At 37.3% G+C, this 14,972-nt stretch overlaps 1 protein-coding gene across 6 annotated transcripts in view; it reads right to left on the reverse strand.

The window, feature by feature from the left end:
• Positions 1-14,972, reverse strand: part of LOC127646731 (receptor-type tyrosine-protein phosphatase T-like) — a 343,034-nt gene that overhangs the window by 255,663 nt on the left and 72,399 nt on the right. For all 6 annotated transcript variants that reach the window (XM_052130581.1, XM_052130582.1, XM_052130580.1 and 3 more), the window contains one exon: positions 7,590-7,715. In XM_052130581.1, the coding sequence (XP_051986541.1) occupies positions 7,590-7,715 (126 nt within the window). The remainder of the gene's footprint in view (positions 1-7,589; positions 7,716-14,972) is intronic.

The following is a 14,972-nucleotide window of genomic DNA, read 5'->3' on the forward strand; positions in this document are numbered from 1 at the left end:
TTTGTTTCTGATTGGCTGTCACTTAACAATGATGCCACTGTTACTCTCTCTCTCTCTCTCTCTCTCTCTCTCTCTCTCTCTCTCTCTCTCTCTCTCTCTCTCTCTCTCTCTCTCTCTCTCTCTCTCTCTCTCTCCAGGTACATTAATATGGGATTTATTTCTAAATGAAATGCTCTTCATTAAGGGGAACACATTTTGAGACAACAAGAAGTCGTATATTACAGAAAGATTCTTACATTGTCTCTCTTACCCTGACATTTAACAGTATCATACTGTATTATATGTGCGAGGACATTTACCTACAAGTTATTGTACACCAACAATGAACTGTCAGAAAGTAAATAAATCCATATAATAGATCCTGAAAGGATAGGGTGTAAATGTGGGTATAGGTGTGCATGTGTTTGCATGTATCTTCTATATGCTTGAGCAGTATAATTTATGTGTAGTTGTGTGTACACAAGTGCTTGTCTAAAGCTCCTTCCCTGTCAATTTCCCTTCAATTGTGACCTTTTCCACCCCATTTTCTAATCGTAGTGGAAAAAACTCAGACACGCAATCAAGAATTTGCTGCCCATGAGAGCCCTCAAATCATCACCAACAACAAAATCCTAATAGAAAAGGAAAAAGAAAAGACGAGCAAAGGCGTTTACCCTCGTCAACCATCTATAACAAGAACATTAATGCAATTCTGCCCTGACAACCTATAATTTGCAACTCAATTACCATTCCAAAATGTGCACAGTATGCAAAGGGACTTTGGACATCCAACGGACGCCAGCATGGTAAATATTCATCATGATTAAATAACACATCTGTGACATGTCTTTTGATTGGCTTTGATTTGTTGGCAGCTCCAGCCAATCAGTGTACAAAATTAATAGGACAAATATCAAACTCACATTTGAGAGAGAAACAGAGGGAAAAAGTGATGGAAAACTAAAATTAGGCCAAGAGCTTTCTTCTCACAGAAAGTGTAAACACATCTTAAAATAAATGGCCTCTTTGCACCTCATTGGGTTTATAAAGGATTTCAAAAAGTTTTATAAATAAAATATATTGCATTGCTATATACTCAAAGTCTAAAGCAAAGGATTTTGATGTGGGTTTTTTTTTCATCAAACAACGTTGCAATGAGCTTAAACATTACTGTGACAGTATAAAAATACACTCAGTTGACGTAGTTTTAATCTTAACTTTCAGACCTGAAGTAAAAGGTATATGTTGGCCTGAATAGGACTGTGTCTTAAACTAAATAATTGGTGTAATTCAAAAAAACGATTTATTTACATAAAAAACATGGGTTTCTGTTCGAAAAAACATGCTGCCAAATGACTCATTTTAATTGCGTAGTCTGCCGTATGCGCAGAAGATAAACTTTCTGTATGCATATATGGGATACTTGGATGAACTATTACATTTGCTTAAATATGCAGTATACAATCAAAACACAGTGCATAGGATACTGTTTACCTCAATGCATGTCATTTCCTGAAAAATACTTCATTCACAAATAGGAATGTCATAAAATATCGATAAATCATTTATTGATCGGCATGTTATTTTATCAGTACATTTTTGAGGCATCAATATATTATATATTTTTTTTCTCCCAATTTGGCATGCCAATTTCAATTCCTAATGTGCTTTTAAGTCCTCGTGGTCAGGTAGTAATTCGCCTCAATCCGGGTGGTGGAGGACGAATCCTTCGCCTCTGAGACCGTCAACTCCCGCATCTTATCACGTGGCTTGTTGAGCGCTTTGCCACAGACACATAGCACGTGTGGAGGCTTCACACCATCCACCGCGGCATCCACGCTCAACTCAACACGCAGAGCTATCCCATGTGACTCTACCCTCCCTAGCAACTGGGCCAATTTGTTTACTTAGGAGACCTGGCTGGAGTCACTCAGCACGCCCTGGGATTCAAACTAGTGAACTAGCAAACTCCAGGGGTGGCAGCCAGCGTCTTTTACCACTGAGCTACCCAGGCATCAATATATTAAAATCAGCTGACATTTAAATTATAAACCTAATTTGTGTGCTTTTAATTCACTGCCAGTTGCCTTCCTTTTAATGTAGTCTGACGTAATTACTTTTGGAGACCACAAGGGGGTGATATAATATTTAGTGAAACCGGTCACGGTATAGAGAAGGGACAGATATCACACATTATGAGCTGAAGGCAGTCCAAGGTAACGACTACTTCTTCAAGAATTAAAATAGTGACATTGATGAGTTTGCAGGTTAGTGTATGAAACTGGTGTGACTGTGCAAATTGAACAATTAGAATTGGCGATTTTTATGCAATTTTCCTGTATGTAGCAGTGAATAGGTCATTCATTCAAACTGTCAAACCACAAAAAGACATACTTGTAACTGAAAATACATTCAGTAAGCTCCATGAAAGATACACAATATGTTAGCCAGTAATAACTAGAGTAAATAATCTATGGCCTTTGATAATGATTTGGGTTGAATTAGAATTTTTAACAGCCTCAGAGATCATGAGACCACAGTGTGTCTGTTTATACTTTCAATGAATTTTTATTTTTTATTTTTCCACATGTTAGAATCTGCCATGTCATTAATTAACCCTGCCACTCACAATTTACCAAAGTTGTGTTGAGAAATATGTTTGAAAATACAAAGTCTGTTATCCAATGGGTACCCCTATTTATATCTGAAAAAAACATTCTGATATATATTGATAATCGTCGAGAAGATATTACAGATTATCATTATGTGAAAACGGCACTGATCCCAATTCTATTCACTATTTTTTCCTCAAAAAAGTATTGAGAGATAGTATAGTTTACTCCGGTAAGTGAAGGTATTAGATGTTAATAAGATGGTACTATGATATACAGTAGACCATTGTACTGTATGATAACCATATTCATATTGTATTGTATTTACATAGTACTTTAAGGTACTTCAAAGAATATCATACCATTGCCATAGCTTATGTCCAAAAAACATGCTGATATCATGGTACTTATTTAGTACTTTTTGTTAGCGAGAATTCTGAATTATTTTCGCAATTCGGCTTTGCACACTTATGTATAAAATCAGACACTTTCACCAACAAAGCAGCCTTAGGGTTTGACTACATGAAACAACTCTATTCAGAAGTACCAGCACACATACCCTTGCTTAAGACTTTGCCATCTAAAAGGATGATTTGTCTCCTCACCAAGTGAAGTAAGAATGTGTGCACCTGGCCAAAACATCTCATTCACAAATGCCTAAGAGTATATCCCCAGAGGAAACCTTGTCTGTGAAGCTTTGGTGACCCGTGGTCCATGGAGGAATAAAACGAAACAGTGGCGACTGACAGGCCTCATTACCCTTCCTGTAAGAACACATTAATGTCCCTTCATCAACACCTGAGTCTTCCATCATTTTTCTCTCCCTCTCTCTTCTTGCACTTCTTTCCTTTGCTCTCTGCCCATTGAAAATATCTCTTTAATATCTCCTCATTAGTTTATCCTATATAGCAAAAAGATTAAATGGAAAGCAAATTGAAACATTTGCTCAAGTCTCCTCACCCTCCAACATTTCTTGTGGGGAAAAAAGTCAGAGTACACTCACATGTCTCCTCTAGAGTAATGTCTCAAACTGTGCTCAAATTTGCTCTGAAAAAAGTCTGAAATCAAAAGTCAGAAATGTACATACAGATCAGCCGCAACATTTAAACCACCTGCCTAATATTGTGTAGGTCCTCCTCGTGCAACCAATACAGCACCAACCCACATCTCAGAATGGCATTCAGAGATGCTATTCTTCTTACCACAATTGTACAGATCAGTTATCATGCCACTGTCGAAAGGACTGAGATTAAATTTTTAATAGATGGTTGTTGTGAACATTAACTGAAGCTCCTGACCTGTATCTGCATGATTGTATGCATTGCACTGCTGCCACACGATTGGCTGATTAGATAATGGCATGGATGATTGTTGGTGCCAGATGGTTTTGAGTATTTCTGTAACTGCTGATCTCCTGGGATTTTCATGCACAAAAGACTCTAGAATTTACTCTGAATGGTGCCAAAAACAGCAAACATCCATTGATTGGCAGTTCTGTAGATGGAAATGTCTTGTTGATGAGAGAGGTCAACAGAGACTGGTCAGACTGGTTTGAACTGACAAAGTCTATGGTAACTCAGATAACCTCTCTGTACAATTGTGGTGAGAAGAATATAATCTCAGAATGCCATTCTGAGATGCGGGTTGGCGCTGTTTTGGTGGCACTAGGGGGACCTACACAATATTAGGCAAGTGGTTTTAATGTTGTGGTTGATCGGTGTAAACTTTGAATGAATTCCAAGAGCAAATAATCTGAGCTATACTAGCCACATTAATTAAATAGCTCTAGGTTGGGGTTCCCGAATAACTAAGTAAAATGTTAGTCACACGCAAGCAGTATTTAATCTATGTAGCATGTTTCCCAAAAGCATTGTTATCAAAGTAGCACGTACAAACGTTCTTAAATAATCTAAATCGTAAATACTTTCTTAATTCGTAAATCTCTATGAAGTATAAAAATCCTGTTTTACAAACGCCATTATTATTTATTTGATTAAATTGAGCAATATGAAATAACTTCTGTCGTCTCGACAAGTTTACATATAATTTTCATGTTTGGCAGTATTTCTTCAATAGTTTTATTTTGAGAAGACAAAAACAAAAATGTTGGCCTTAGTTCAGCAATTTTGAATTAGACAGCTCCCAGTAACAAAGCACTTAAGTTCTACTTCTTGTAAAAACATGCAATCTAAATGCTTGTTTGGGAAACATACTTAACTTCATTGTAAAATAATTTACAACGTCAGTTGAGATGATCTTAAAAGCATAAGTTCTCAAGTAATTTTCAAAGAAACAATGTTGATACGTTAATATCATCTAACTGAGAACTGCATTAGAAGTGTGTTATATTTCTATGTTAAAATTCCGTATCCTATCCCTGTCCTATATAAGTTTGAAATCAACATAGGTTGAAAATGCCACAATCAAAACATGACTGGTTGTTTGAGTATTCTAACCAGCCCAACATAGCAACACTGACTCAGCCAATGACATGAGTTTGGGGAGGGACCATCTGTTTCTCCGACCAATGGAAGAAAGAAGGAGTGTTTTTTCCCAATTCTGTTGTGCAGAAATTATACACTTTTATACAATTATGCCACCTTTACATCTCCTTAGCTGTGAATGAGCAACATTTGAGCAATAAAATGTTCTTCTTGATTCACTCCTCGATTGCTACTTTTCATCAGGTCTTTTGCATCCTGGGTGTAATTCCAAGAACAGCGTGTTAAGTGCGGCCCATAATCAGAGAGGAGAGACGGTCTGATGTCGGCACGTCTCTGCGGGTTTAATGATGGAAGGATCATGCCGCGGCCCAATTTCCTCCTCTGATTAGACAATCAGATCAAGATGACATCAACATGCGTGCAGATGGTGCTTCTTCAGTCATTTATTTATTAATGAGTACTTGTGTATATTTATCAGATGATGCCTGATGGTTGTGCCCCAAAAGAGAAATAAAAACATCACCAGACTTTGATGTTTTCAGCTGGATTTAGTTTGAAGCTGTTGACGACCCCGATTCCTTAAAGAAGTTCACCTAAAAATGAAAATTCTGTCATCATTTACTCACCCACATGTCGTTGCAAACCCACATGGGTTTGTTTTTCTTTTTGTGTTTCCATACAATGAAAGTGAATTGGGGCCATATCAGTCTGTTCCTTATACAAAGCTATCAAATGGCTTCAGAAGACTTGGGATGTAGTGCAAAAATGCTTGAAAGCCCCCAGTCTCCATCCACTTTCATTGTATTGAAGAAAGCAGCTCAGAGACTCAACTTCTAAACTTCTGTAGTGTATCGCAGAAGAAAGTAATACAGGTTTGGAACAACATAAAAGTGAGTAAATAACCCAATCAGAAGAGGTTGCGACCCACTAGTTGAGAACTATTGCCTTAAAAAAACACCATCATCTCCGAAAACCACCATCCATCATCAGAAAGGTTCTTTCATTATAGCAATCAACAATTTCTTAAGTGGCTTCAACTGAGCTAACTACCCCAAAACTGTCATTTTCAGCAGGCTCCAGCGTCTTTCCAATAGAGTGTCTGGTTGCTGCAGTTGTTTGGTGTCAGATGTAGTGTGTTGGGAGAAAATGGGGTTAAATATGCTGGCGGGATATGTCGCAGATGTGTAGCTGACTCTATTGTCTATAAGAGCACTGCGAGACAGAGGTTGTTGAGTGCCGTAGGAGACGGTTGAGTGAGAGTGACAGTAAACTTGATTGCCATTTGTCTCGCTGTGAAACACTGCCGAGCTTCTGAGAGACAGACTGAGAGAGAAAGAGATAGACTTCGAGACAGAGGGGAGGCCAAAGTGCCTTCTCCATATAACAATTGACCAACAGAGAGAAGAATGAACAAAATGAAAGAGGAGAGACTGAGATATGAGTCAAGAAAATGGATTTCAGGGGGAAAAGGTTAAAGTAATAGTTCACCCAAACATGAAAATACTGTCAATTTATTCACCCTCATGTCATTCCAAAACTAGTATGACTTTCTTTCTTCAATGGAACACAAAAGGAGAAATTTTGAAGACAATGTCCAAAAGAATAACACAAGTCTTCCAAGTCTCCAAGTATTAAATCAGTATTCAGTGAAATTCTTCCCCTCTGCTGCATCTCTCAAAGCTCATTCTCTAATCCATATATTCAAACTGAAATATGGTTATGACATTATGACCAATGACATCAAACCTGGCATGCCATTTTGTAATCTGAATTTGGACTCTAATGAAATATGAGAGTTTTTACAGAAGAAAAAAAAATTTCAGTCTTCTTTTTAAGCTTTTATATGGCTTCTGACGACCTGGAATATATTTTTTGTCCTATTTAGTGCTCAACAGATGTGATCACTATGTATTGTCGTTGGATGGAAAAGAGCTATGAATAGATTCCACAAAATTTCTCCTTTTGTTTTATAATAATATAATAATAATAATTCCTTACATTTATATAGCGCTTTATATAGTATAGGGGGAATCTCCTCAACCACCACCAGTGTGCAGCATCCACCTGGATGATGCGAAGGCAGACATAGTGCACCAGAATGCCCACCACACCCTAGCTATTGGCAGAGAGGAGATGGTAGAGTGATGTAGCCAATGCAGGGATGGAGATTATTAGGAGGCCATGATAGATAGGGGCCAATGGAGGGAATTTGGCTAGGACACCAGGGTTACACCCCTACTTTTTACGAGAAGTGCCCTGGGATTTTTAATGACCACAGAGAGTCAGGACCTCGGTTTAACGTCACATCTGAAAGACGGTGCTTTTTTTACAGTACAATGTCCCCGTCACTATGCTGGGGAATTAGGACCCACACAGACCATAGGGTGAGCACCCCCTGCTGGCCTCCCTTTACAGTAAAAAAAAAAAAAAGAAACATAATGGTGAGTAAATAATGACTGAATTTTCATTTTCGGGTGAACTGTTTCATTAAAGGAAAGTTCAATATGAGATAGAGAGAAAAATGAGAAAGAGTAAGGGATGAAGGCCCTCCTACCTGTGGGAACAGCGGCGTCAATGGACGGCCTCTCCCAGGTGTTGACTTGCTCCCAGGCGAAGCCATTAGTCCCCAATGCCACGCTGTAGCCGCAATTACTATAGTGCTCTTCAAACGAACAGCTGCCTACAGAACACACACAAGTGAGAAGAGGGGAAGATGGCATATGTCAACATGATTAAGCCACAGAGTGCCATCATTACTTCATCTCCGCTAAAAACACGATTTTCCACTGCATTAAGCTTTATGTTAGCCGAGAGCTAAGGATTAGAAAGCCAGGATGAAATAGTACTAATTAAATGCACTCATTTTAACCCATCTTCTAGTAACAGTGAGCTTTGAGAAGGGGTTTCAAGCCAGGGGTCTTCTAACATTTGTGGCTTTAGACCCTGAAGATCCACCACAGAGATCTGCACGGACACCCTGTTTCACTGTATAAAACTTGATTATTTGTCCTATAATAACATGTGTATTGTACCTTATAATTTGTTTTTTTCTACTTTGCTAAGATGCAATTGAAATAATCATTTTCAATGTACAGAATCATATCGTTTACATGCATTACATTTCAATTTTACTAAATACATATTAATGTGGGAGGGTCAGTGATACCCTAAGCTTATCTTTGGTTAACATATATATAATTTTCAAAAATAAACACTACCAAGGGACAGATTGGTACATTTGTGTGGCATGTTACGTATACATACATAGGATACATAGGATTAAAAAAGGGAGAAAAGATTACTTCCTTTTAAAGTTTGATAAGCTATCGTAACTATGCAAGATTATATGTAAGTTTATATATGTTATTATTACATTATAAACCTGTCGAACAGCTTTCTTTGAATGATGTGGAAAAAGCTTTAATTTGCGTGCAAACTTTTGCCTGCAGGATACTTGCATTTACATTTCTGCATATTTCAAGGACCAAATACTCATTGGCATCTTAATTTGCCCCTGCATATTAAGCTACACAAGAGGATTTAAAACGCTACAAAAATAATGAATTTGCCATGAGTGCCAAAGGGTGATGAATCTTATAATACCAGCAAGAACATAAAACCACATCAAAGGTATTCTCAAAGAAATCGCACAACCATAAAAAACAACAATGGTAAAACATTCAGAATATTCCAAGGGGAGCTATCAGATAGCCTGGTGATCTATTAAAGAAATGAATTAACCAGTCAAAGACTTGACTTTGTGGAACTCGTCTACCCAATGGGGTTCAGTTAGACAGCAACAAGAAGAAACGAGGTCTCCTGTAGTTTATGTAACCCTCGGTTCCTAATTGCCTTTGAAGCATAGACAGTTATGCTGCCACCCTGCTCTTCCTGGGCCTACGCTGGGGAAAGAAGATGTTGTTGTTCTCTGTTTCAAAACGTGTCAAACAATTAGCTTTGCATAGTAGAGCTAGCATATCATTCTTCCCTGAATTTTGAGTTGCACCAACTGCAAAGGAGAGAACATACGATAGGGAAGGTATTAGAATGCAATCTTTATGGAGGCATTATTTAATTTAGGGTATGCAAATGGTTGTCTCCTTGTCGGACCACGGAAATGTCGCAGAAGTTTCTGGGAGGCACCTGGAAAATCTAGGAGGGGCAAGCCTATGTATTGTTCTTGTACATATTGAATACATCATTCAAGCATTCACAGTGTAGGTTGGAAAAAGCATGTGAACCCCTAAGCTTATGATGTCAAAAGCTAATTAGAGTCAGGAGTTGGCAAACCTGGCATCCAATTAATTAAACAAGATTGGATGTGTGGGTTTAGTACTGTGGCTACTCTCACTAGAAGTGGCCATTCAGCCAAGATGACTCTAAGGGCACACCGCGAGGCAAAAAAAAATAACCCTAATGACAGCTGAAGTTTGAAGGAATCAATGGAACAGGTTAACATCTCTGCTCACGAGTATACTATACAAAATACATTAAACAGCCATGGTGTCCAAGGCAGGACACCACGAAGGAAGACGCTGTTTTCAAAAAAAACATTGCTGCACGTCTGAAGTTTGCCAAAGACCACCTTGACACTCCACAACGCTACTGGGAAAATGTTTGTGGACTGATGAAACTAAGATTAAATTGTTTCGGAAGGACACTCAGCACTATGCATGGTGTAAAAAGGGCAGCGCATTTCAACATGAAAACATTATCCCAACTGTGAAGTACAGTGGAGGGAGCATCATTATTTTGGGCTTCTTTGATGCTTCGGATCCTGGACCGCTGTCATCGTCAAGAGAAAAATGTATTCCAAATATCATCAAGATAACCTACAGGGTAATGTCAGGGTGGCTGTGCGCCAGCTTAAGCTCAGTAGAAGTTGGATGATGTAGCAGGACAATGAGCCTAAACATCAAAGCAGATCCACTACAGAATTGCTTCAAAATGGTAAAATAACTGTTTGTGGGTTGTTTGCATTAGTAAATTGTGTTTGTCTATACTTGTCACATTTTATGACCAATTAATACAGAAAACCAGCTCATTCTTGCCACAGTAATTAAAATGAATTGCATGCAATTAATGGCATGTATCATTATTTCCTGAGAAAGGCCCAACAAATCAAGACAATTAAATATAAATTATACCTATTGAATTGAAATCATCAAAAATATAATATGTATGGCCAAAAGTAAATATAATAATTTAGATATTCAAATATATTTCATTATTGTGGCAGGCAAGTATAGCATTGATTAGAAAATACAAAAGTGGCTTTAGAAGACAATATATTGTTTGTTTTATTCCCATATCATTGAACTTGCCTACAGTCAACATTAAATCATTTTGCATTGAATTTGTCAATTTGACCTGCTCTCATAGGAAGTGATAGACGATTCATATGCATTCATATTGTGTGTAATGCACATACTAAATCTAAACATACAAAAAATTATGTGTCCTAGAACCACACTTTATGTACAAATGTTCAAAGACCTACAAATACTGATAAGATCATGTTACAATCAGCCTATGAATTCACTATACTATGAATCTCAAAGTATAGTATTTGTAAACATTTGTATGTCTATAATAGTTTTTTTAAATATGTAAAAGAGGTTTATGTTTTAGATGTTGTCAATATGTTCATAATGCATGTTTCAAGTGTCTTTCCAAATGTGCATGTGCTAGAAAAACTCTTTATACAAATATCTATGAATATTAATGAGATCACCTTGCACTGACACACAAAATAAAACAAGCAAAAGTTCTTCATCAATCCTCTAATTAATGTTGCCTACCAATCTGATCCATTATTGATAAGTTTCCCCAAAGCAGACAAGCAACAACTTCAAGTTTCCAACCTCATCAGCAATGGCAGACGTGGCAATGGTGCGAGCTCAACTCTACCATCACATCTGCTTCCCACATCTCTACCCCAATCATAGCTCGCTGGAAGGAGGAAGAAAGCTGGCAAATGCCCTATTGCTGGCACGCTGTCAATATGAGGTTTATCAAATCTAGTCCTCCATGCTGCCCTATCAGGTGCGTTTGATGAACTCTGATGTTTCTCAGCAGAGGAGAATAGGATGTGAGATTTGGGACAGATGTGGAAAGGTGGATGGGAAACATCTGCTATATTAGCAGAAGGGGTTGTTTACACTGAATGAATAACTGGCATGTACAAAAACAAAGGCGTCAAAACCTGTACAGTTTGCTTAATAAGTGGGTCATTTTCATTGTGTTATATAATGATGTGTCACTTACACCTAATGTTACACCATGTTTGCAAGTGTCCAACGTCGCTGCAATAGCGGTTTATGCAGCTTTGTTGATTGTATTGGAATCAATAAGGTTTTGTCTTTGTAAAGGTGTTTTAAACTGAAACATACACTCACTTAACACTTTATTAGGAAGACCTGTACACCTACTTATTCATGCAATTATCTAATCAGCCAATCGTGTGGCAGTGGTGCAATGCATAAAATCATGCATATACAGGTCAGAAGCTTCAGTTAATGTTCACATCAACCATCAGAATGCTGAAAAATGTGATCTCAGTGATTTCGACCGTGGCATGATTGTTGGTGCCAGAAGGACTGGTTTGAGTATTTCTGTAACTGTTGATATCCTGGGATTTTCACTCATAACAGTCTCAAGAGTTATAATGTTAGAATGGTGCCAGAAACAAAAAACATCCAATGAGTGGCAGTTCTGCAGATGGAAATGCCTTGTAATGAGAGAGTTCACTGAAGAATAGCCAGAATGATTTGAGCTGACAGAAAGGCTACGTTAACTCAGATAGCCACTCTGTACAATTGTAGTGAGCTGAATAGTATTTCAGAATGCACAAAACGTCGAACCTTGAGGCGGATGGGCAACAACAGCAGAAGACCATGTCGGTCACTTTATTAGGACAATAGTGTTCCTAATAAAGTGCCCAGTGGGTGGCAATCAGTTGTCATTTCCTTGCCAAGTATTACCAAAGATTACAGACGAACATGTCTACATGTCCAAAATAAGATTGGATTGCCATGGTACTTTTCCAAATAAGAAAACAACTTGGTATTACCATGGTTCCATGTCCATGTAGTACCTCTGTATTTTTCATAACTTTTTTATAATGAGGAAAACCAATGGCTAATTTAAAGCACAAATATGAAAATCTGAAAATACATCTAAACTCCACTTGACATCTAAATTTACCCTACTTACTGTCTCTTTGTGCTCAATTTATTAGTGCATGTTACTCGAAAGAATAATAAAATGCTTGTCTTCTTACTGTCTTTCAACTGTTTGCAAACTCTGGTATGGAAAGCCCATGTTTCATGATTCAATCAACTGTCAATGGATACAATCAAGTTCCGCCTTACTTTTTTTCGGGTTAAATGTCCTGCTTCAGATATGTCACAATATAGATGTCAATGGGTAACAAATGTCATTTCATGTCGACTTTAAGTCTTTTTCCCTGTTAATTTCTCATGAAGAGAAAACAGGCTAATGCAAGATGTTTTTAGCAACTAAAAATGTTTTATTCCCTTTATAAGATCTTAGTTAATAAATATTGACATTACTTTCATCTTTGAGAGTTCAACTGCATTAGTCATAAGAAGCATATGCAGTATGCTATATTTCTTGCCCTTCCCCAGCGGCATTTCCACACGAGCAGACAAATGCCCGGTTTGAAACTAAAGTGATTATGCCCACTCCACTAAGCACAGATAATAGCTTACATATCTTTCATTAATACTGCAATCAAGTGCTGCTTATAATCTCATCATCTTTATTTAGTTTATTTTCAGTTTCAAGCTGCATTCAATCACTAATGCAGGTTTTGTTTGCATGAAACAAACATACTAAAAATCAATAACCCAAAATGTAAGATTTGTCTTTGGTCAATATGAATGAGATCAACAGATGCTGTTGTGATTTAAGCTGGATGATACTGTATATTGAGTATTCATATGCTACAGATATAAAAATTAAGCAACTTTGTGAATATTACAGTGAATTTAGTGTGCCTTTAATTTTGCCTTTAAGTTCCTTAAAGAGCTGTCATTTGTCTTGCGATTTGCACATATGAAAGCACTGAGATATGTTTTATTCAGTCTCTGATTAGCAAAACTGGTTTTAGTTGGTAAGTTGATTCATTTCTGTGAATAAATTTAAAAGCATGCATTTCTGTAAAGCTGTTTTGAAATGATGTGTACAAAAAATTACCTGACTTGACTTGTCCATTTCATTGAATCAATTCAAAACTCACAAAAGTCTCTGTGTGGCATTTCATATATATATGTAGGTTAATATTGAAGTTTATTATTAGTAAATAAATATAATTGAAAAAGATTAAATATCATTCCTTTGGTGTTAATTTAGAGAAAAACACTTAAAAATCAAGGTATATTTTGAATATCACCAAAAGACGGATATTAGGGCTGTCGATTTAACGCAATTAATCGCAATGCCCACGGACCGCAATAAGGAAGATTCCTGAGAAATGCAAGCTTGTAGTACCACCTGTTTACTCCAGAGGGCAGTAAGTGAAACTTCAGCTGTATGAGCAACACATAGTTTATACAGTGAACAAAACAACCATCCAGCAGACACACAACACAGGCATGCGTTACGTTCTTACGTTCAAAACACTTGATTGAGCGCAAAAAAAAAAGAGATCTCAAGATGTGTTCTAAGTATTAAACTATATTTAACTTGACACAGTGACCTAAAAATTTTATGTTTATGACAGAACGCACCCGAGACGCTACACAAGCATCTGTCTGAAGCAGGTGTACATTGACGGTCCTTAAACAAGCCCTCATAATAAATCTCGAACTGATTGAAAAATTAATTTGTGAAATGGATTGCTGTGAACTGTATGCCAATGATTGACTTATGTTCAATTATATTTTTAGAAAACAATACATTGTATTCTAAAGCCACTTTATATATATATATATATATATATATATAATTTTTAACATTTAAAGATAACTATGTATAATTATTTCATCATTATCTATTGAATTATTGTTATATGAAGGGCTTTCTCAGCAAATATTTTTATATGCGATTAATTAATTGGGACACCATGTAATTAATTCAATTAAATATTTTAATCGATTGACAGCCTTAATCTGGATATATTTTTTAAGCTATATCGCTCAGTCCTAGTTGTTATTATGCCATTTATATGGGTTAAAGCCACCACACCTTCGCTGAGGTGTACGACTCCAATCAGATTAGACAGGAGTGCGAATCAGGAGCAAGCGGGCCAATTTAATCCACATGGCACACATACACAAGTACGCGTGCACACACATTTGTCTTGACAGATACCTTGCACGGCTTGTCGCATTGAATTAAGCAAGAGCGAACTGATTTGAGCATACAATGGGACAGGAAACTCTACATCACACACTGGCTTGTTTCCCGTCATACAACACCTTTCAGTACACACTCACTCCCTGAACACACACACACACACACACAATCTATCGGGTTTGTCACTCATTCATTTTAGCAGCTCCATCAAGTTGAGCTAATGCAATGTTTTCCACCTCACCTGCCACCTTTAACCTGGTCTATTTGGGCCACAGAATCCATTGTGCTCTACAAATCTCTCCAATCAATCACCAGTGCTACAGGTGTGACCGTGCCTGCCAGGTGGACACAGATTTTTTTTGTTTCATTAAAACAGAAGGGCTGGTACAAACTACAAGTGTTGGGGAGTAACCAACCAAAACCTAGCAGTGCTACTAACTTTAAGGGAATGTGCATTCAAATTATGACATTTTAATTATGTCATCATTTACTCACATCATACTGTTCCAAATCCATAAAAATGTATTGGATTGTAATTAAACCCATCACCTTGGGTTTAATGGATGGATGGATGGATGGATGGATGGATAGAAGAATTGTTTAATGGATGGATGGA

This window comes from Xyrauchen texanus, chromosome 7 (genome assembly GCF_025860055.1).
Source record: "Xyrauchen texanus isolate HMW12.3.18 chromosome 7, RBS_HiC_50CHRs, whole genome shotgun sequence".
In the NCBI taxonomy this organism is placed as follows: domain Eukaryota; kingdom Metazoa; phylum Chordata; class Actinopteri; order Cypriniformes; family Catostomidae; genus Xyrauchen; species Xyrauchen texanus.